At 36.9% G+C, this 23,578-nt stretch overlaps 1 protein-coding gene across 2 annotated transcripts in view; it reads right to left on the bottom strand.

The window, feature by feature from the left end:
* FSTL5 (follistatin like 5) overlaps window positions 1-16,719 on the bottom strand; it is a 289,424-nt gene extending 272,705 nt beyond the window's left edge. The window contains exon 1 of one of the 2 annotated variants that reach the window (XM_051789812.1): window positions 16,641-16,719. Coding sequence is in view for 1 of the 2 variants with exons in the window: in XM_051789811.1 (XP_051645771.1) it covers window positions 2,136-2,179 (44 nt within the window). In the remaining variant the exon portion in view is untranslated. Of the gene's footprint in view, window positions 1-2,135; window positions 2,250-16,640 lie in introns of those variants that run through there. The other variant, XM_051789811.1, reaches the window with a different exon arrangement.
* Between the last annotated feature and the right edge of the window lie 6,859 nt (window positions 16,720-23,578).

Raw genomic sequence — 23,578 nt, 5'->3', positions numbered from 1 at the left:
TGCATGCAAATATTTAGGATGCTGTGTTTCTTTCCTCATGTGCATTAATTCTCTTATTAACAATTACCTTAAAGTGCTATTTTAGCATTAAACTGATCTGTGTTGTAGGAGTCTTTTGTGTTGTTCTTTGTCATCCCCAGATTTGCCTTAAAACCTGAGGCATCAGAGTGGAGAATGTGGGACAAATAATGGTTATGCCTAACTTCTCATCGCTCAGTGGGTTCTTCAGCATCAAATTTAGATTTTTCTTTCTGATTTTCAGAAAGTTCTGTCATCTCACTTTTTAGCACATTTCCAGAGCATTCATGAATGTGATGCACTCTGCAGTTTTCTCACTATTGACTTCCTTCCATTTCAGTTACTTCTAAAACTTTTTGATAAGTTATTATCTATGAGAGGATTCTTTTATTCTGTGACAAGTTTGTTCCTTAAAACCCTTGGGTGAGGAGTATTTCTGGGAGAACTATACCTTCTGAATTGACAGAAGGAATACCTGAGGGCATCTCACTCACCTCCTTTAGCCAAGGGAACTGGAACCCTCAAATATTTTTCAGTAATTTTTTCTTTTAAACAAAGGAAACTACACGAAAAGTTAACCGAATACCCACCATTATCCCTGATGATCAGCTACTCACCCCTGAGTTGGAGACAATTTCTTTTAATTCTTGAGAAAATGCAATGCAAACCTGTATCTCCCTTTTCTCTCCTGCTAATGCTTTTCACCCTTGCAAGTTCAATATTTTGTGAAAAACAACCTAAATCCCAGTTCTGACACCTTACTTATGAATATCTAATTATGATTAATATATTTCACAACACCATAGTGAGTACTGCTTCTCAAAGTTATTATGATTTCTAATCTTCTCAGCAGTTCATTGATAATGTAAATTTTGCTCTCTGCCTGACTCTGTTGGACTAGGATAGAGGTTGTTACTATGAGAGTTTAGCAAATACCTACTAAGCACTATGTTACCTGTCCCCATGCTGTAATCTTCACAGAAAAGATTGAAAAAAATATCATTATACACAACCAGTTCCAAATGTGATAATGTGTATTTACACGGTGTATTTAAAAAATCTAATTAATATAAGCTGGCTTAGCCAGAGTTTATGTGAAAAGCGAAAATACATACCAATTACGAGAATGTCCTACTTTAAAATATATACAAATTTAAAATTAATAAATTTCCCATTGTTGAAGATTTTTTTCCAAAATTTCTCAGCTATTATACTCTGTTCTGAGTAAACAAATGGTGACTAGTCAGGATATTTGGCATCAAGAACAGAAATATAATTCATTTGAAGATATAACTCTTCCACCCCAATAAACTTATCTGATCAACTCAATGTCTCTACAAAGTATAATAAATTAAATCTTAAATACTTGTTTGATCACTGCATTCTTCCTGCCTTTAAAAGAGAAGACATGTCAGATATTAACCTGGCATTATTTAAGAGGTCACTTTTAACACATCAAGGAGCAGTACTGTATACTCTCAGGACATGTCAGTCTCTGTCTTTTACATACTACTAATCTCAATTAAAAAAAAAAAAAAAGCATAAAATTAATTGTCTATTTTGTGTGGATCAGAAAAAGACCATGAGCTCTGTCACCATATTCAATGTTATTAATAGGTTTATAATACAGCTACGGTAATAAATATGAACCATGCTTCATTGCCCTTGACTTTGAGGATTTCATTGCATATAACAATGGATGCAAATAACCATCCAGGAAAGAATACACTGCTACCATTTCTTAAGATGCTTTTATCTACTCTTATGGTTTCATGGCAGAAAGGCACCTGCAAACAAAGCATTTTTTTGTCTAAATAGTGATTATTATATTGCACTGACTTCGAACGAGTAGAAGTTTTAGCAAAAAGCATGTCTTTTCCCATTAGCCTGTCTCTACTGTACCTTAGTGCCCCATATCTTCATACAGCCTGTGTCATCAAAAACCTTATGACAGATATCATACTAGAGACAGTATCATAGTCTCTCTATGAATGCAGCTATAACCCATATCAAGCAAAGTTTGTCCTTGTCAAAGTGCTATGTGGAAAGCAGATTATCATGTTGTGACGGCAGCTCTCGCCCCCAGGACTTGCTGACAGCTCTTGCGCACTGCATACCTCATGCTGTCACCCTCCAGTTCTCCTCCAGAAGTGGCAGCCATGCTCTGAACTAGAGTTGTTAGGTCACCTTAACTGCGTACAGCAGGCTCAGGGCTTGCAACAGTGAAGTGCAGCTCTGCCACGGCAGCCAACAATTCGGGCATCTGTGTATCAATCTGTTCTGTCTCTCAGCTGCGACTTTATGTGGCTACAGCCACTGACTGCACAGGCACATGCTCTTCATCCTTCACCCATCAAAAGAGGTTGGCACAATCATTTTGGAACACACATACAGCAAAAAAAAAAAACTCATGAAAAGGACTTGCCATGCCAGACGAATCCCTCCTCTGCTGATTGCTGCCCATCTCTCCCTCACTTCTTTTCTAATTTAAACTGCAAAACCATCATACTGCACAACCAGCAGGTGGAGTGCAGTCCCTTGCACTCTTGGTCCTGTATTACTGCACTTGGTCTTTGTGTTGACATTACAAACATGTCAGGCGTCTCCAAGGCAAGTACCTCAAGGCACCTCCGTGGTGAGCAGCCAGGACAAGGGCTGGGTTTCCCTGCCTGTCATTGTTATTCTCTCTCTCTGCCCTCACACCACTTGTGCTGCCAGGTGCTGGTGGGTAACAGCAGAAGCCAAGGCAGCAAAGTGTCTGTGGGGGTGATGCAAGCAGGATTCGTTTGCCCAGGGCTTTTGTGGAAGAGTTTCTTTGGAATTGGCCCTGGAGGTTTACAGGGGCTCACGTGACCCTGTACACAAGTGTCCTGAGTGTGGCAGGGGCATTTGTGAAAGGTCAAAACACCTAAAACACAGATGCAGCGAGGACACTTATTAGGTGAAATCTTTGCTGCTAACTTCCTGCTCTAATTTAATCTTACCATTTTCCGTATATTATTTATTTATTTATTTAAAGGATGACTCACGGATGTCTTATTGTTTGTGACCCAAGTTTCAATTAGTTATAATAAAATGAGAAATGAAAATTTTAAACCTTTCTTAGCATGTTCTTCACATGGTCTCTTAATTTCTTTAATATTAAAGAAAGAAGAACAAAATGAAGGTACTATATTTCACACATCTCAGAGGAATATTTTTAATGATCTGTGTTGCATTTATTGATCTAATTTTTTCCTAAGACTTCAATATCAACATCAGGGTGGTAGACATCATTGATATATGCAAGTGCTAGTTTGTGAAAGTTATACTGTTAGCAAGGTGGTCTCTTTCTTCCCTCACTAAGCAAATTTGTCACAGCTGGTTCCCTAATATCCTAGAGGATTAATGTTTACCATCATGGCAGTATCTGAACCGATGGGAATTCAACTGCTTCATATTATGAAATCAGAAAGAGAAAACTTGCCAGCTTAGAACTCATGTGAATAGTTTGATAATATTAATACTAGAACAGACAAATATTTTGGTTTTCAAGTTTTTAATTTTGTCTTTTTAAATAAAATACTGCTGCTATTAATTAAATGGAAGAAGAAACAACTGTTGTTGACACTTCCACAGTAAATTGTTGTGTATTTTTGAGCAGTTATCCTAGAAAAGGCAAAATGGTCTCTTAAGATGCAACTTCTTTTTTAAAGAGGTAAACTGCTAAATTAAAGACTGAAATTCTACATATTTGCTATGATATGCTCATCTGCCACCCTTATGTTATTCGAGGGTTCTTATTATGCTCCCTTTTGTTACTCAAGGAAATTCTGGCATTCGGTAAAACAGTAGTTGCCAACAAAAGCATTGAAACCTCTGTGTTCTTGAACTCCTTGAATGAATGCTAAACCATATGTCTGTCATTAATTCAAACAGCCATTATAATATCTTCCTATTAAATGTTCTGTTTAATGTTATGATTTTATCCCTTTACATCTTTGAAACTCACTGCGCTGAAGTGCTCTAGCCAACAGTCATAGATCCCATCTTTTTCACCCAGTGAAAGACATCTTTCAATAACTCAGCTGGCTTAAAGTCAACCCACCTGGAAATTGTCGCTCAAGACCACCATGAAAATGGAAAGACTGGAATAGACAGGTTTGGGTTTTTAACCTCTAATCGGATTTGAAGTAACAAAAGAATTATGAAGTACTAAAAAAGAAAACTAAGTCCTAAACCACTAAAATGTAAAGATAGAAGGTACTGGGAGCACAGGTAATAGTGTTTCAGCAGCCTTCAAAAGTTGGGAAGATAACTAGAGTGCATATCAGAGAGAAACAGGACATGGGAAAGCCTATGATATGCAAGAAACCATGAGTTCCTCAAACACAGAAGGACGCACTCTGGTATGACAGAAAGGAGTATACACAACAGTGCGAACACTGATAAGAAATATAAAATTATCAAACTGCAGAGAATAAAGATGCATACGGATTTTGGCATAATTGGATCGAAGCACAGTTCAATCAGTAACCAAAAGGACTGATGAATGTTGCAGCTATTTAAATAAACAAGGACTATTTGTAGCTGAGGGCAGTTTGTCCTTATCAGGATTGAACCAAAAATACTTTTGCCCTCCAGTACTCTCCCCTAGGGTCCACATTAATATAATTAACTACTGATGAAATCCTGACCTAATTAACAACATGAAAACAACTCTAAAAAACAACATGTGATATGTTGGGTCCAGAATTTTACCGTATTTAGTGAAAACATACACAAGGATGGAAACAAAAACCTATCTCCATTCATACAGTTCACAGAAACATACAAATAGAGGAAAGTGTTCTATACTTGAATAGCCAAAATAGTTATAAGTATTTTCTCTTTTTCAATTTAACTTCTGTGGAGTTTTTCGCCTCTCTTCTTTCCTGTTTTGTGATGACTTGACTCACTTTCTTCTTTACTGCCAGAAAGGTCAACTTTCTTCATGAGCCTGAATTCAGCACAATACAGAAAATCACACTTGCTCAGTCAGTCATAAAGCTAGCATGAGTTCCCAGTGCAATGTGCTTGGACATTAAAGTCCAAGTGAATAAAAAAAGGATCTTCTCTCCTTATGCAAATGAAATTAATAGACCGAGCATAATAGGAAGGAAACACATACAGTTCTGAGATTTTATAGAACAAAAAACCTCACCCTATCATACCTGGTGAAAAAAAAAATTGACTGTGACAGCTGACTTGGTATTTTACATTCTACTATATACAGTAAATTTAGTGTATCATTATAGGACATACTAATTATCCATGGAACAACTGCAGCCTTCTTTAAATTTTGCATAGGTATTTCTAATAAAACAATGCATTTGTCTTATTGTAATGCTCACAATCCTGTTCAATAGGATCAGAAACTTCATTTCCTGCTATGTTTTAACTGTCTTATACTATTTTACTGGATTTTATTGTTCATGTTTTTAGATTGCTCTAATATATCTACTAGAGAAAAACCTTCCAACTGCATACTGGAAAGCTGACAGCAAATCAGAAAACCTACAATGTTCTGATTAGGTTGTAGCTAAACAGGATTGTAAAATAAGATTTTTTTTCAATAATTCATTAGCTTAAAAATACTGTTACTTCTAAGAAGAATGGAATGATGATAACACAAATAAAGAAAGGAGCAGACAGTATGTGGTGATGAACTGGTAGTATGTGAAAGGAAAGTATTTTGTCTCTCCTCAACCACCACTGTATCATACATTGAAAACAAATTTTTTGTGTTCATTTATTGACCTAAAAAAAAAGTTGTACATATTTTCCTTTTTTTCAATTTTTGAAGTGTTTTATTTGGTGTTTTTTGGTTATTTTTGGAAAGGCAAAAAGGTAAATATCTTCAATTTTACTTATACAATAGAAATACAGAAAAAAGTTAATGTAAAATTGACTGGAATGAACTTTTCATCATCAGTGTACCAGGAAACCCTAGAAGGAGCTTCTTAAAAAAAAAAAAAAAAAAAAAAAAAAAAAAAAAAAAGTATATTTCAGCAAGAAATTAGAGCTCAGATGTCACCACCAGACTCTCTATATTACATCTGGTATGAACCGTGTGCAGAGGCAAGAACGTCCCATCTTTCTCTGAAGCTACAGCCTCAAGAGTAACCACTCCATCTCCCTGAAATGTAAGTCTGTACTCCCTTTGTCATCCCACCTTGACACTGTTCCCCATTTTTGAGTCAACAGCATAGACTCTGGAATTGTCTAGGATACCTCTGTGAAGTGCAACACTCATGAACAGGAGCCAGGAGACATTGCTGAACATTGCATTCCAACTGCTCTGTCAAATGCTGATCAGATGACTGGTGGCAAATGTCCAAGTGCTGCAGCAACATACAGACTCTTTATTGATGAATCAGTTACCGCCGGCACGAATGCATCCTCGGTGCTGACTCACGTAAGTATCCCTACGCTATTAGAACTGAAATGTCTCTTGCCTCTGTATTTTGAAGGTCTGAGAATGCCTACCCTTCAGCAATTTCAAACATTTCTTGTTAAGTAGATGATATTTTCTGCAAGCCACAAAACAGAGAAAGCTATCAAAACAGAGAAAAGGTTTTCAAAAGTTATTTTGCAGGAGGTTATATATGCAAAAAAAAAAAAGATTTTCATCTGGTTGAGCAACATGTAATGGAATCTGAAAACTATTTACAGTCTTGCAGATTTGGCCCACATTGAAAAATCAGGATTACCCTGCCTAGATACAGAGGGGGAAATCTACCTTTCTTTATCATCTACCTTCAATGTCTTAAAACTTAAAATTGCTTAAATGAAGGAATCTGCACATTCAATGAAGAGAGAGGGTAACAATTTCTATCCTTCAGAGTAAGACAGCATACAGATCACCTCAAACCACAGCTGATAGCAAACACAGGCCAAACCTTCTCTGTCTGGCTCCTCCAAAAATAAGGCCTTGGACTCTGTCCTGTATCAGTAGAAAGTTCCAGCAGGAAGAAAAGGAGAGTGTCAAAGAAGGATAAAGGCAGTACATGCAGGGACCAAACTGATGCATCAGGTTCACTGTTTATCTTAGTGTCATGGTGTAGGAGATGAGGCAAAAGGGGATGAATTTAAGGAAGTAGCAGGGATATCCCAGGTACCAGTGCATACTGCTCATATTCCCTAATTTTTCACTTAATAAAAGATTGCCAACCCTTAGCACTGACACTGCAGCCAGTGGTTGAAATTACCACACTGAACACTTGGAAACAAAACAAGAGCAGAGCCATTGCTGTTCTCTCCTGAAGTTGGCTGCTTTGGGCAGCCTCCTATTCTTAAAGCCTGCCGCACCAACTGCACAAGCTCCAGTTTGAGTACTGCTCCCTATTCATGGTCCACAAGAGTACAGCCTCCAGGTGTATGAGAAGTTTAAAATTAGTCTTTACTTATTTTTAATCTTTAAAAAAAAATAAATCAACTATTAATGATTTTTGCAATACTTATATATAACATTACAACTCTTTTTGTAGTTCTTTTTGGGAGAGCCCAAATTCAGTAGAATCATAGAATCATTAATCATTGGAAAAGACCTCTAAGATCATTGAGTCCAATGGTTAGCCCAGCACCGCCATGTTCCCTGATAAACCATATCTTGAAGTGCCGCATCCATATGTTTCTTGAACAATTCCAGGGACACAGGCTCAACCACTGAACAGCCTGTTCCAATGCCTGACCATCCTTTTAGTGAAGACATTTTTCTTCATGGAAAATATGTAATACTTAATACTTAAATAACACAAATTTTAAAGTGGTGCAATCACTCAAGTCAGTGAATATTTGAGGACAAGTAGCTTCTCAGCATACTCTTTGTTTTGCCTGTAGACAAGGTTTGTAAGCCAATAATCATTATGAATTTTTCGTTGCTTTTGACTAGTGTCTGAGGGATCAGTTCTGAGAATTTCCATGCATATATGGAAGTTCACTTTCCGTTCACTTTTTTCATTAAAAAAAAAAAAAAGAAGAAAGGTACAGGACTCTCTGCTTATTGTTTTAAACATTAAGAGCTTCATGATCAGCTCTTTAGGCCCTTTTCCACCATTTACTCATGATAACTCCAGGAGCGTACCCAGATTATCAAAAATACAAGAATAACTCACTAAAATTGGACTTTTGGTCTCCTAAAAGGAAAGCAGAGAATGATAAAAAACAAAATTATTAGTCATAATATTTCATATTGTTCATGAAGGAGTCAGATGCAACACATAAATTAATAAAAGCAGTCTAAATCATTACAGTAGCAAATTATATCACAAACTTTCATTTATATCTCTTTATTAATGTGAGAGTTGTTCTATCTCAGAAATCATAACAGGGTTTTTATTTTTATATTGATGTCTGAGACTTTGGAAATATAAATCAAATTTTCAGTATAGATTTATTAAGGTTTTATGTGTATATAATGTATATTTTTACAAAGACAAGCATAGCAGCTCTTTTAAAAGTTTACTTACGCATGAAAGAGATTACTGAGAGCCTAGAGCAGTAGATGAATATGACTATTACTCAGAAAAGATATAAAGGACATGAATATATTAAAATATTAGATTTTTGGTCTTTTGGGGACACCAATTTTAAGATCTGATGTTTGAAGCACTCTAGTAATGTTTCAAATGAAATCTCAAAGGTGCAGCTAACCTCCCCCCACCCCACTGACTGCAACAAGAACATACAAATGCAGATTGTTGAAATATTTCTCTGACAATAATTCTCCAAGCATAAAATAAGAGAATCAGTCTATTATTAGACAGTAGACTAAAATGCAATTACAGCTAAGCAACACAGTTTAAATTCACTTGAAAAACTGTCTCCAGTTCAAAAAATAATTAGCATAATACAAAAGTTAAATCTCAGGAGTGATGTTAATTATGTTTTTTTCTTTCAGTGTCTCAAGGAAAGAACTAAATCAGCCCATGCGCATCAATGTGTAGAAAATTTTTTACAGAATATTACAGTTTATCAAAGGCAGCCTTGAGCAAAAAATCATAAAAGTTAAAAAAGAAATATAATCTTTGTGTTGAAATACTACCATAGCACTAATTATTACTGGGTTTTTGAATTACATGAGAATATAAAGGTAGTATTAATGAAAGACAGAAGAATAACATATATGTTAGAGGACCAACAAATTTATACAAGAATATTTTTAACTCTCTGCTATATAAGCTAAGATTCATTCACCTTAAAAGGCCTAGGAAATAAATGAGAAATATAATCAGTCATCAAACTATGTTAACCTGGTGCTGTGTGTCTTCCGGTTTATTTTAAATAACAATTACCTCTGTCAAAGTACTTGATAATATGGAAGAACAGCAATATGATGAACTGTATTTCAACTCAAAAATCAGCCCTCAAGATTAAAAACATCGATTTCTCTCTGAAGCTGAGGTTATGGCTAACCTTGGCTGTTGCAAGGAGAGGGAGTACCCATGCAACTTAATTCCATTTTACAAGGACAAACCAAATGTACTGTCATGAAGAGCATTCTTTTTCTGTGGCCTTTCCACTGCAAAAACAGATGACGAGCTGAACTTATGTTTCCATCTTGAAACAGAGTGGAGAGAAAAGAAGGGCTTGCTGTCAAAATAAGATGCTACTATTTAATAAATGACTAAATTTAATTTAAATTTCATTAATTTAAATTATTTATCTAAAGTAGAGAGAAATGGATTTGATGTGTGGACCACTTGGTGGATAAGGAAGTGGCTGAATGGTCATACCCAGAGTTGTGGTCAATGGCTTCATGTCCAAGTGGAGAGCAGTGACAAGTGGTGTTCCTAAGTGGTTGGTATTGGGACTGGCACTATTTAACATCTTTGTCAGTGACATGAACAGTGGGATCGAGTGCAACATCAGCAAGTTTGCCAATGACTCTAAGCCACGTGGTGCAGTCAACATACCGAAGGGAAGGGATGCCATCCAGAGGGACCTTGACAGGCTTGAGAGGTGGGCCTGTGAGAACCTCTTGAAGTTCAACAAGGTGCAAGGTCCTGCACCTGGGTCAGGGCAATCCCAAGCACAAATATAGGTTGGGTGGAGAATATATTGAGAGCAGCCTGGGGTAGAAGGACTTAGGGATGTTAGTTGACAAGTTCAACATGATCCCATAATATACACTTGCAGCCCAGAAAGACAACAGTATCCTGGGCTGCATCAAAAGGACTGTGGACAGAAGATCCAGGGAGGTGCTTCTCCCCCTCCATTCTGTTCTTGTGAGACCCCACCTGGAGTACTACATCTAGCTCTGAGGACACTAACATAAGGATGTGGTCCTGCTGGAGTGAGTCAAGAGGAAGGCTGTCAAGGTGATCAGAGGGCTGAAGCCCCTCTACTATGTAGCATCTCATCAGGCTCAGAGTTGGGGTCATTCAGCCTGCAGTCTTCTAGTACCTAAAGGCAGGCTACAAGAAGGATGGAGAGGTACTTTTTACAAGGACATGCAGTGATAGGACAGGGGTAAATGGCTTTAAACTGAAAGAGGGCAGGTTTAGATTGTGTGTATTAGGAGGAAATTCTTCACTATGAGGGTGAGGAGGTACTGGAACAAGTTGCCCAGAGAAGTGGTGGACGCTCCATCCCTGGAAGTGTTCAAGGCCAGATTAGATGGACTTTAAGCAGCCTGGTCTGGTGGAAGGTGTCCCTTCCCATGGCAGGGGGTGGGAACTAGAGGATCTTTAAGATCCCCCGCAATGCAAACCATTCTTTCTTTGATAATATCAGAGTTTGCACTGATACTGTCTTTCTGACAGTTTTCTGAGCATTCATTTCTCAGACCTGAGTTAATACCTGGAAAACACTGAGAAAATCTGCCTTTACCAGAGGTACCTCACTCAGATTTCTTTCTACAGGTTCAACAATCTCAAATCTTTCATAAAAAGTGAACAGTTACCAAGATGCAGTACAAACTTCATGTCTTTTAAAAGCTTCTGCTTTTTGTTAACTTAAGACTCAAAACAGACTCTGCTAGAAATGATGATGCATAAGGGACAAAAACCTCTCCAAAATGTGACAAAAAAATTCTCCTTCTCTTAAAAGATAAATGCAAAAAGCATTTTCAAAACCAACATGGTGCATCTCATCTTTTACTTAGGTACAATAGGTTATTAGCTGCTGTATTAATAAAAATTCGGACTCTGCAACTCTAAAATATAGGCATTTGTGAATCGGTCATTCATTCATGGGTATTACCTTTCCATTACAATAAAGTTTGTTCTCAGAAAGTAAATACTAGTCATTTCTGTTTATATACTAAATGTGTTTGAATCTTGCATGTTTCTTGTTATCACTGAAAGGACAAGACTGTCATCAAATACAGTCCTCAATTATTTATATAATTGTAATATTAGTGGAGTATATTCAGTCTGTAACAGAATCAAAAGTTGTACTTATTACGAATTAAGATTTCCATGGATCTACCAGAATGATGTGAAAGTGGTTTTTTTCTTTCCTAGCAATTATGTTCAACAAAATTTAATAAAACCCATAAGTAACATATATTATCAGTTATGGTGGTGTTTTAAGTAAAGTTTACATATGAAAATATATTTTTAAAAAAACAGAACTTGAAACGTTGAACTTTGAAGCTCTTTAAAAACAAAGTTTATTTCCATTACCCATCATGTAAGAATTTTCTACCTGTTTTTGTTTCATTGCTCATTCATTTATTTAAATGTGATTAGAAGTATAATGACTTACATATTATTTAGGAAGACAAAGTTTTGTTATATTAATGGAAATATGTGTAGTTCAGAGTTACAATGCAGAAAGACTCCAGAACATTTTGTTTCCTTATGGAAGCAAATGCATGTAAAGTAATAATCTAGAAGTTCCTATCACTTAATAAAAGAACATTTTTAGTAATTAATAACATTTTATCTGATTGAAGTTATGAGCTGTTTTCAGACTATTTTATTTCTTTTTGTAGATATTAAGAAATTCTCTATGAAGGAACTAAAAATACTTTCAGAAAGTTTTAATATTCTGATCTAAAAATGATAGTGGCTTTTTACCACAAGACCGCCTATTCAGTGGTAAAAATATTTCAGATTACAATAAGCCTCACTTGGAGTAAAATGAGAAAAAAGCTCTCCCTGTCAGGAAAAGAAAGAAGTATTTTAAATATCCTTCATCTTCCATCTAACATTTTCAAGAACTTTATTAGACAAAAAAGTCTTTCTGAAATCTGCTCTGAAAAGCACTGTTGGACACCAACCTCAGTTAATTCAAATGCAAATAAGCTGTGAACTTCAACCTACTTCAAGCAGTCAGTGCAAGCTTTGCTAGCTCTCCTGTCCTTTAACTCTTTAGAACTTCTTGTTTTCTTAAGTTTTGCACAACTCAGCAATGCAGTCAAATAATTCACCACTAATTACACATAGTGTATGCCAAAAAAGAGTGATTAATTGAATAGGGTAGTAATGGTAAATACCTGCATAAACATTGCTATCAAGTAAAGCTAAAAATAGATAACAAATAAATATTTTCAAGTCATTCTCATAGCCACTTGGTAAGGCCCATACCTGGCTAGACCACAGCAACCTCCCTTGACCAGTACATTTAGCCAATACAAACAGAAGTAACAATGGCATAGAGGAAATGAAAGACACTGGCAATAAGGGAACATTTTTGAAGCAGTTCTGCCGCTGTAATTGTACAGAAAATTCTTGATCTGCATAGCTCCATCTGAATGAAGACATATCTGTTAATAAATGCAACTGCTGGAAAGGAACACGACCTACCTTCTAGCAGACAAGACTTTGTAACCCAAAATCTAAAGAAAGATCTTGTAAAATAGCAGAAAAGAGAATGAGCCTGTAGGTTTGATTTCTCTTGAACATTTTTCCTGGGTATTAGTAATCCTTGATATTGGAGGTGTTAGAGGGAGTTTGACATGGCAATATTTACAACTCTTAGTCAACCCATAGCCTTCTCAATGTCTCCTTACTACAGAGAAAAATTTCATCTTCTAATAATATAAATATGTTCTTTGTCTTTTCTGTCTACCAAGAGCCAAGAAAAAGCACACTGTATTAAATATGTATAATATCTTATGCAAACAAGTTTCCAATCTTTTCATTTGCTGACAGTTATTCCCTATGCTTCAGAAGAAAAAAAAAAGCTTGAAGTGAAAAATTGGATTAAACAGATTTACAAACAAACTTGCTAATCAAATTATTTTACTTTAAAATTAAGTACCATAATAGGCCAAGCTACACTGAATAATTAATGATTATTGTCCCACTTTTGCTTAGAAAGCCTGAAAAACAAAGTCAAGGGTGGCATTTAATTCATTGCTTCCCCTTGAGTCAGTGATTCACTCCTGCAATATTTAATGGCCAGAATTACTCCTGCAACATTTAACATCCAGAATTATCCCATAATATTTGCCAAATTGGAGAAAAATATTCAGAATTGACTTCATCAATTTCATTTGACCTGTTACCTTTGAGAAATCAAAGCCAAGTTCAGATTCATTAAAAGGCAGAATTATTCCTATTGGAGTTCCACATTTATATTTAGGTTTATAACTAACAAAACTGAGTAGAGCCTTGTTTTCATTACTAGTTTAGTCTCTAAAAGTCAGAGAAGAATGACAAAAAATTTACATTTTCTAAAATGTTATATAAAGTCACATGAACAGCATGCATTTGTCTAAGGAAAATAAAAGTTTGGTATGTATTAAAGACATAATTTGTGTGATTGTAACAGTTCTTTTCTTCTAAAATTGAATATCTTTGCTTTTTTAAACAAATATTGAGGATTACTGGATAAACTCACACACAAATAAATCTGAATGACACACTGACATGATTAGGTAAGTCTAGAACACACCTACAACTGAGCAACCACAGTGTTTGGGCTTTTACTGATTACCATTTGCTGTCAAGGGCCATAACCCAGCAAATAACCAAGTGATCCACTTTCAAAAGTAAGTTTTGGAACCCTGACAGGTTGTGCATGTGTTGATATTTTCATTAGTTATAGGTATATTCCCTCACATCCATATCTTTGTGTGTTGCTCAGCACAAGCAGGGTCTATAAAGTAGCTCTTTAAACAGGGAGCTTCCTTGAATCCTGTTTTTATAACAAAACTCTTCCCTGATTTTGCATTAGTTCTGCAGTGGGCTGTTTGGCAAGTCATTAACATGTGGGGTTTTCTCAGCTGTTGCGTGCTGATGATAAAGGCCTTGGAACTGCATTTTATACCAAACCATATCCTTACAAGTTTACAAATATGCTTGAAGAAAGTTTATTACTGAAGACAGACTTTTTCTAATTAGAACCAGTGACTAAAATGGCTATGGACCACACTGGATGTATATGTATATTTAGAACACCATTTTGTTGAAAAATAACAGTGCCATTTTGCTCACTTCTGAGTCTACATACCATTTAAAATCTCCCTTTTTTAAACATGATTTACAAAGTAAAGCAACCTAGTACGAATGAAAGCAAAACATTACATAGAAAATAAAATCAGATATAAGACATAAATTTAAAAGCACAAGATTAATGTCTTAGCATCAAAGTTTATCATGTGATTGATGTTGGTAAAATGACTGATCTCAACAAGGTCAATGACTTTTAATTATGTAATGATGGAGATAGTCTTTTTTCCTGTTAACAGGACTATATGTATGAATAAAGACTACTCAAGTGAACAAGGATTTGCAGGTTCAGGCCCTGTATAAACATCAAAAGTTCGGCCATATAATTAGTGGGCTGGGGGTTATTCTGTTGGGGGGGGAGGTTCCCCCCAGTTATTGTACTGTCTACACTACATAGTTCAAAATAACTTTTTCAGAATATTTTTGTAATGTCTACTTTAGAAAGTAAGCATCCTGAATCTCCATACCTTAAAAAGCATCATTCAAAATTATATCAAAATATTTCAAAGAGAATTAATATTCATGTCAATGATGGATGCTAAGAGCTGTCCTAACTTATGGGTAGACTATTAATGAAGGTTTGTATGCAGTGCAAGTGCTCTGTAATAAACTTTCTTTCCCTAATGTTGAGAGAGGAAAGAAATAGTTATTTTGTGATTAGAGAGAGGGGGAGGGGCAGAAGGACAGAACAGTAAAACATATTTCCTAATTCTACCCAAATGTAATGAAAGCCTTGGCAACCTAAACAACTTTCTCCTTAATTTGCTTGCTTTCAATTTTACTCATCAGTAGCTCTGTGCTGCTGCCCGATGGTTATCTTTTTACTGTGTGCTTTTCATCAGCTAGAGTATAAACAATCCACCTTAACATTAAGTAAATTATGTAGGAGCAAAAAAAAAAAAAAAAGCTACAACACTATGAAACAGTCTCTTTTCATCAGCTTCATCTCATCAGCAAAAGTTACCTTATGCTCACAGTTACTACAACTGCTAGCACTTATGCAGGACAACTGTGCAGAGAAATACTTGTGGTTTAGGTCCCAGCTCCCAAGACAATTTATCACAGCCAAAAGAGTATGAAACGCTACATCATCCTAAAAAATACAAGGTGAGGACCTCATTTGCCTGCTTGTTCTGTTCAAACATCACAGTAGCACTGACTAGCAGCAGCAACCTATTCCTTCTGTAATCAGCCTTAATCTCAGACAAAAATCCCTGTGTGGTACTCAGCTCTTTGTGTGCAGAAATCCTTGCATGGCACTCAGCTCCACTTGTGCAGAAATCCCTGTGTGGCACTCAGCTCTGCATGTGCACAACTCTGACAACTCTCACAGAAGCAGCAGCAAACTCCTCGCTGAAGCAGAGCTCCCTACCAAGCTTGTGAAAGGTTAAACAGTGCTGAAAGAACACTTCATCTGCCCACGTTTCTCAGTTCTATTCAAATACCAACAACAGCAGTCCTAGAAATGCAACATAATACAGTATTATTAAATACAAGATTTGCATTTACGCCTAGCTGCAGCCTGGAAGCAGGCCTGATGTTCAGCCAACATCAAAGGAAAAAAACCCACAACTTTCACGGACACACACAGAGCATATTGACCTTGGAGGTAGAGGTGGTGATGATCCTTTTCATAAAGGTGCTGTTTCACAAGTTCACAGTGTTACACTGCCGAATTGTTCGTCAACTAACAAGGTATCACCGTCCTTCTGTTACACACACATACAGGCACGCACCAGAACACAGAGCAACATAGGGCTATTCTTTTAAATCCTCGCTAATTCCTACTTTACTCTCTACTTGCCAGAATGACCTCACGTATCCCCTCTTCCCTCAGACAGAATCAGTCGGAGCTTGTCTAGTCCCCCAAACCCGGTGTTTATACAAAGAAGGTTCTGTAACATCTTTTGAGACATTTTTATAATATTCAAGATTTCTAAAAGAAAAAATATTCTCAAACATCCAAACATTACCCTAAGAGCCAGTTTTCAATAAAAATAAGCCTCTTAACTTCTCATTCATATTCATCTTTTGTCCACGTAGCCCTTTTCACTGAAAACTGCACCCCTACACCGACCTAAGGGCTGACAGGGTTCCAACTTTGCTCTGCCTTTAATTGCCAGCTCCTCCATCCCATCTGGCACCCATTTATGTGAAATACAGATAGATAGATAGATAGGTATTAGTAATGCTGCTTACCTTGTCCAAGAGTGACTAAAATCCACAAGGGGGAAAAAAAAAAAAAAAAAAAGAAAAAAACAGCTCGCCGTGTCCTCGTGCAAATCGCAAAGACGGGAACACTTCTTCCTTTAACAAAGCCAAGAGCGGGCCCGCCGCGGTCCAGAGACGGAGCCAGCAGTCCGGAGCGAAACTCGCGGCAGCAGTTCCCGGCGCGGCGCTTCCCAGCCGGAGCGGGCGCGGGAGCAGCGAGGCGGCCGCGAGGCGCCGCGGGGAGGCGGCGCGGGGCGCGCGCCCTTCAGCACCGCCGCGCGCGGACAGCACCGGCCGCGCTGCCGCCGCCGAGCGCCGGGAGCCGCCCCCGCCCGCGCGGCCCCGCCGCCGCTCGCGCCGCCCCCGCGCCGCCCCCGCGCCGCCCCCGGGGCTGCCGGCGGCTCCCCGCGTGCGCCCAAACTTCCTCTGAACTGCCGCCTCCCGCTTCCTTTTTTATTTTTTTGTTATTATATTTTTTTAATGGGACGGGAAAATACAGCGCCTCCGTGTTTCCCCACCCCTTCTCGCCAGAGGGCTCCCAGCCCACGCGGGGGTTGTTGCCCCGGCAGAGTTCACCGTCTCCCTCCTTCGGCTTCCCCTCCGCGTCTCCCCCTTCCCGCGGTGCCCAGAAACCCGTGTCCCCGGGCGGCGGCACCCAGCGCCCCGGGCAGATGGCAGCGCGGGCGCCGCAGCGAGAAGAGCAACTGCTGTGAAACAGCGAGTAATTCCTCGCTGAAGCACAGAGGGTTGTTGTGCTTGCACGCTTCAAGCAGGGTGGGTGTTATGCAATATTTATAAGCTTTAATATATCAACGGGCCATCTGAAAGCTCAAGTATGCTGGAGGCTTTGCACAGCCTGTGTCGGTAATCCCTACTGTCCATACCAAATTTCAGTGCTTGAGTGTCGAGGTGGAGCTCACTGATAACCCATGCCAGACACAGTGACATGTTGCTGGGAATCATAATTTAGTTCTGAAAAACATACAGGAAAAAAAGCACCTTGAGATAAGACCATTAATTATGTACTCTGTTTATAAGCAGTAAAAGAGGTACCTTTGGACAAACAGAAATAAACAAAAAAAAAACCCAACTGGAAGCTAGTGGCTTAAAAAATTAGAAATACGCATATGTGAAATCAAGCAAAGAAACAGTAGCCTCACTTGAATCTGCTTTATTGTGAGATAACAGGTTTAGTTATCTGATTTATTACTTTTAAATTAATCCATTTCACCACTTCTAAAGAGTAGCTACTTCATCTTCAATGTGAAATCATTATGAAAATTAAGTATCTACTCATCATGCCATTATAGGTTACCTGTTTCGTGCCTTTTGGGAAAATACGTTACAGATTAAAGTATTAAACTGTCTTTAAATCACTCATGACTAGGGTAAAGCCAGACAGAGGTCAGCTGCTCTGACGTACATCAGCTTTCTAGGTTAATTACACTTGTGGCAACATGTGGAACAAACTTGTAGTAAGAAAAAAAACTAGGTAAAACCTAAAAACCTGAACTAGTTAAGATAGGAAATGGGATAAGTTGGATTGCATTAGTTTGTTACTATTTTGTGAGGCAGTTCTTAGTGCACTGCTAATTAGGTCAAAGCACTACAAGAAGAAACATGATTAACTTTGACACGCAGAGTGTAGAATATAAAGCCAAATAAACCAGACTTGCATTGACCCAACTCCTTATAATTGCCAGTTATCATGAAGGCAGCTTGTCTGGCATCTGTGTAGCATTTCTGAACCCCTATCATTTTACTTCTCCCCTGTTTTTTTCTCTTAACCCCTCTCAGGTTCTTTGCAAAGTACAGACAGAATAAAATTCCACTCCTTAATGACAATTTTTGCAGTACAAAACTGATTCTGAGTCTACCAGCACAGCTGCACCAGAAACTCCCTTGGGACAGAGGTAAACCCAAAACCAACTTGTTCAAAACTAGGAGGAAAATGAAGCACTGTGAGAGTGAACAGGGATCTTGCACATACATTCTCCTTCGCCATTATGAAAGTACATAAAACAATCAACAATTACATGAATGTTTTATATAACCCAATTAATGAAGTAGTTAGGAAATCTATCAAATTATGAAAGGTTTGACATAGCATAACTTACTGCTTGGCTTTGCAAATTAGTAGACAAATAACCCCAAAAATAGCACATGGAAAACCCTTAAAAAAATCTGAAAATCTCTGTATCTTGGGAGAACTTACACTCTTAAATTTGAGTGTAAATAATGATACAACAGAGTAATACATTAATGTATCTTGGCATTCTTGCATTTTTGAGAGTGTTTATCTGATCGTGCTTATCTTTCTTCTTTGTCCACTCTCCGTGATATTCAATTTAAAAGCTCATATTTAATTAAAATTACTTTGATGTATTTGTAGTGAATACTTTCTTTCTAACTTTCCCTCTAATATAGATCTGTATCAGCTGTCATAGGCTCTAGTTGGAAAATAAACTTCGCCTATTCGTATCCTGACATCTGTCTTCTGCTAAATGGATACTATCTACAAGCTCCATTTTGTGCAGTGTTGAATCTATTTTTATACACACAAAAAAATATGCTAATGAATTGATTTTTTAATTATTTTGACTTGTGACCCATACATTACATCATCGTTTTTAGCAGTTCAAACATTTTCATCCACAGAGTATTGCACTGGGATATTACTTCACTTGATGTAATGCAAACCAATATACTCTACTCTAATGAAGAATTTATACTGTGTTTAGCCATTAATTGTTAGTCAAGAGAGACTGCTGCTGCTTGGTAATATGTTTCTGGTTTCCATAACCTCACTTTGGATACTTTATGATAGTATCTTACAGATCCCATACAGCATACCACAGAATTTTCAGAGTTTGGTATACTCAAGTCCCATGTGCTTGACAATCAGTTATGCTTGGTTTTTATTTTTGTACCCCAATTACTATATTTGAAGCACTGCCATTGGGCAAAGGAGAACACATGCAGCAAGTACTGATGTTTTCTTGTAAAGATGAGAAACACAGAGGAACTTCAAAGCTGGCTTATGTTTTTAAGACTATAGGTGTTAATAACAAAGATTCCCTATTTTGTATTTATGAGATGCTGCTTAATATAAGATCCAAGCAGAAAATTTTGTTTAAGACAAATAGAAGGCCAAAGTCTCAATATGTCAAAGGAAAATTAATGCAAATAACACATGGTAAAAGTTGTTTAGCGACCCATTCAGTATTTGTCCATGTTGTGGTTTAACTTCAGCTAGCAGTCCAAAACCCAGATAGTCCAAAACATATGCTCTCATACTTTACAGCCTATCCATAACTCACTGAAGTTAGAACAGCAGTCACTTTCTTTGACTGATTTGTATCTCCTTTTCTACTGCAAATAATTCTGGATAAGGGGTTACGTTCCTTGTAAACAGCATTGCATTCAAAATAAATGCTGAATTAGAGAGTAAGTAGTATTTCAGAAGTGACTATTTTTCTTTTTTTGGCTTTTCTACTCATAGCACTTCTAAAGCTAATTTTTTTTTAATTTGTTCTTGGGATTTTGTATTAACAATCAGTAAGGGGAAAAATATGAAATTTCCCAAACTTGCACTGTTAATCACTCTTCAGTTTATTTCAGTAACTTCCGTGTGGCTTGGTACCCCTCACCACCTGCAAGTTCAATTTATTTTTCTGTGATATGTCTTTCAACATTCAAATTTGGAAAAGCATTCTTGGGAACACTCATTGAAGAATGTAAGATATTAAAATCTGATACTATCAAGTATTAATTAATTTGTTGTCCCAACTAACCTGACAGTTACAATATAGTAAACAAGACTAAAAAAAAAAAAAAAAATTTTTTTTCTTTGAATCAAGAATATGCAGCACTTTAAAAACACTTGCATTTGTAGCTTACTAATAAAAATAATTTTAGGCACTGATAGATTCAAGCAGCGATGAAATCTTATTTCATAATATGCAATCCAAAGTACTGCCATTTGTAGGGTTTAATTTCCACTTCTACTTAACAAATTATGCCTTTTTTCTTTTTTTTGAAGACAGCAGCAGCTGCCCCTTCAGTGCAGCTGTTACTGGTGAAGATCATTGATTAGCTTGAAGTCAATGACAGCAAAGGAACTCTTAGGGTGCTCTGATATGGGATAGCATGAATAATCCTCCAAATCTCTCTCTTTTGCACACACACAGCATGAAGTTTGGACACATACATCTTTCCCTTGTTTTCCACTCATCTAATTCATTCAATGTCTGTTCACTGTTTTAATGAAAGATGATAATGCATCCACTATAAACTCTGTCCTGAAAAAAAAAGCACAAGAATGTACTTACACCTGGACCAGTGCTTTTATAACAGCAGGGCATCATAAGCACCAGAATGACAGACACTGGCAAATGGCATAGAAGAAAATTAGCTTGCTTGTGGCTTGGAGAAAGGTTGTGCCAACCATCTGTCACAGGAGATCTCCCAAATGACAAAAAGGATCATAAAAGCACATTAAGGTTTTTCCCATATCTCCTCAAAGTGGGTTCTTACAAAGGGACTCAAATAAAAGGAATATGCAATATTGTTCACACACAAGAAACCTATCTTTGAAATTCATCAAAATAATTCAAATTTATACCACAAAACAACAGATGTAAACTCAGGAGGGGAAAAAAGCCTAGACTCTGAGGTTAGATCTGTAGATTTTTCCATTATTTATAATCAAATAAATGGTATAAGTTCATTTCAGTGTGTAGCAGCTTTGCAGAAGTAGTAATTCTGACAAGATGACATTGTCCCCGTTCTCATCTTGTGAATATAAAGTAACAACTGATTAAACAGTAAAGAGATAATACACTACAGAATTAATATCCACATTAAAAATTACTATTGAAAAATAATTAGGCAATAAGGATAAATATTTAATTTCTTATCATCCAGCTTTTTTCAACTTCATTTGGGATCAAATAATTTCATTATTCATTATCGCTGAAATCTGAAAGCATAATACCACTCGATAGTAGATAATACAGATTCTATTAAAAAAAAAACTCCACACAAAGAGAAGCTGCAGATACTCAATTTCAGTGCTTAGTCATTACGTTTATAAGAGATCTCTTAGGGCATCTACTGGGGAACCTTAGCATTGCATGTCAAAGAAAGGAACCTGTAAAAAGAGTAAGAAAGAAGGAACAAGTCCTCTTTTTTTTTTTTTTTTTTTTTTTTTTTTTTTTTTTTTGCGCCAGATTTAAACGAACATTAATTCAAACTATTTTTTTTCTTCTGCTGGGCAGCCCTCGTTCGATTGACTGGAGCATTTAAAGCAAATAACCAAATGAGAAAACTTCGCCACTGAAGGTATTCACTGACGCAAATGAAAGAGCTAAAACTCTACATTTCAGAATTTGGCAGCTCATTCAATCCTGAGTATTTAAATGTGTATTAAGTTAAATATATCATGCTATTTTGCATTAAAAAGTTTATTAAAACTGTAATGAGAAATTTAATTTATACGAATTATATATTAACAAGAGCGTCAAAGTCTTTGGATTAGGCTTGTTTGTTCTTTAAGCTGGTGGTTCCAACATATTTAGATACTTTGATTTTTGAATTTTTACCTATGAAATTCTATGGTAGTAATCCTGACATCTGTACACATTTTCCATGATTTATTTCTGTCCACTAATACGGAATATTCTCTATTTTGAAGCTCATTTCCTCAAAGTCCCCCATGAGTGATTTCTGGAGACATATGCTGCATAGCTAGGAGTTTAGCTGGACTGTGATAGAATAGAAAACAGTTGTTTAACTTATTTTACAGAAAGGATAGCTTTTGAAATTTAGTGGATGAAGTAGCAAGAACCCTATATCAGCCTTATAAAGATGGATTTATTTTTAAGTATAAGTTCTGTAAGGCACTCTCTCTCTTCCCTTAACATATTTATGTGTTTTCCAAGAGACAGTGACCTGTAACAGTTACATGAAAACTCTAGGGAAATCTTTCTGATACCTTGTAAAAAAACACACTACCACCAAACCCAAAACAATAACGCACCAAACCCAAAACAATAACGCACCTAACCTGACGCTGAGGCACATTAACAAATTGTTAATATCCACTATCACTGCAGCTTATGTAACCTGTTCCCAACCAATAAAAATCCCCTTGAGCAGCAATGGATAAGTATCATCCTTTATTTTATGCATTATTATAGGAATTAAAACTCACAAGAAACTTTAAAAAGCCCTGTAGACTTCTGTGGCAATGCTTAAACATAAAATGTGCTCAAAGGCCCTGTGCAGTTTGTAAGCATCCATGAATCGTCTAAACATTACAGCACTAGAGAATGATTTCTCCTACAATCTGAAAGTTCCTGCATTTGTCCTAAATCTGTGTGATGGAGATGAAGCATGATCACTTGTTTTCAAGTGGTGGCATGCCTGGAACAAAAGTCTAAATTACTATACACTGTTGTGTAGCCTAATTCACTCCTAGCCATGTATCTCATCATATATCTGATTCCATCCCAAGTTGTACTAAGAATATAAAGGAACCAGTTCTTCAAAGAACGCACTTACTCGCTTTGAAGCAGGTAGGTCTGTGAACTCTGATATCTGCACAGGGTAAGAGACATTTTCCTACAGTTCTGGAGAACAAGAGGAGAATATAATAAGGTTCATAGGCACATCTCACCCTGTTTCTCCTTGAGAGCGATCAGCTTGTCCCAGAAGAGCACAAGGAATATTAAATTAGGCAAGTATTCCGGCTTATTGTCTTTGTGATTTTGATATTGCAGAATTTTTCCATTCTTTAGGAGATAAATTTCATCAAAGGCTCATACTGATATTACAACTACTAGATATGGTAAAGAATGCAGTGAACTTTTCAGCTGGGAGACGATGTCATTATTCTACACATCAGCTAGTTTACAGTTCTACTC

The sequence above is a fragment of the Manacus candei genome, unplaced genomic scaffold, assembly GCF_025592945.1.
Source record: "Manacus candei isolate 608988 ecotype Guabito, Panama unplaced genomic scaffold, ASM2559294v1 h1tg000028l, whole genome shotgun sequence".
NCBI classification, from domain to species: domain Eukaryota; kingdom Metazoa; phylum Chordata; class Aves; order Passeriformes; family Pipridae; genus Manacus; species Manacus candei.
The sequence above is the reverse complement of the archived record's forward strand: the minus strand, read 5'-3'. Positions and strand labels throughout refer to the sequence as shown.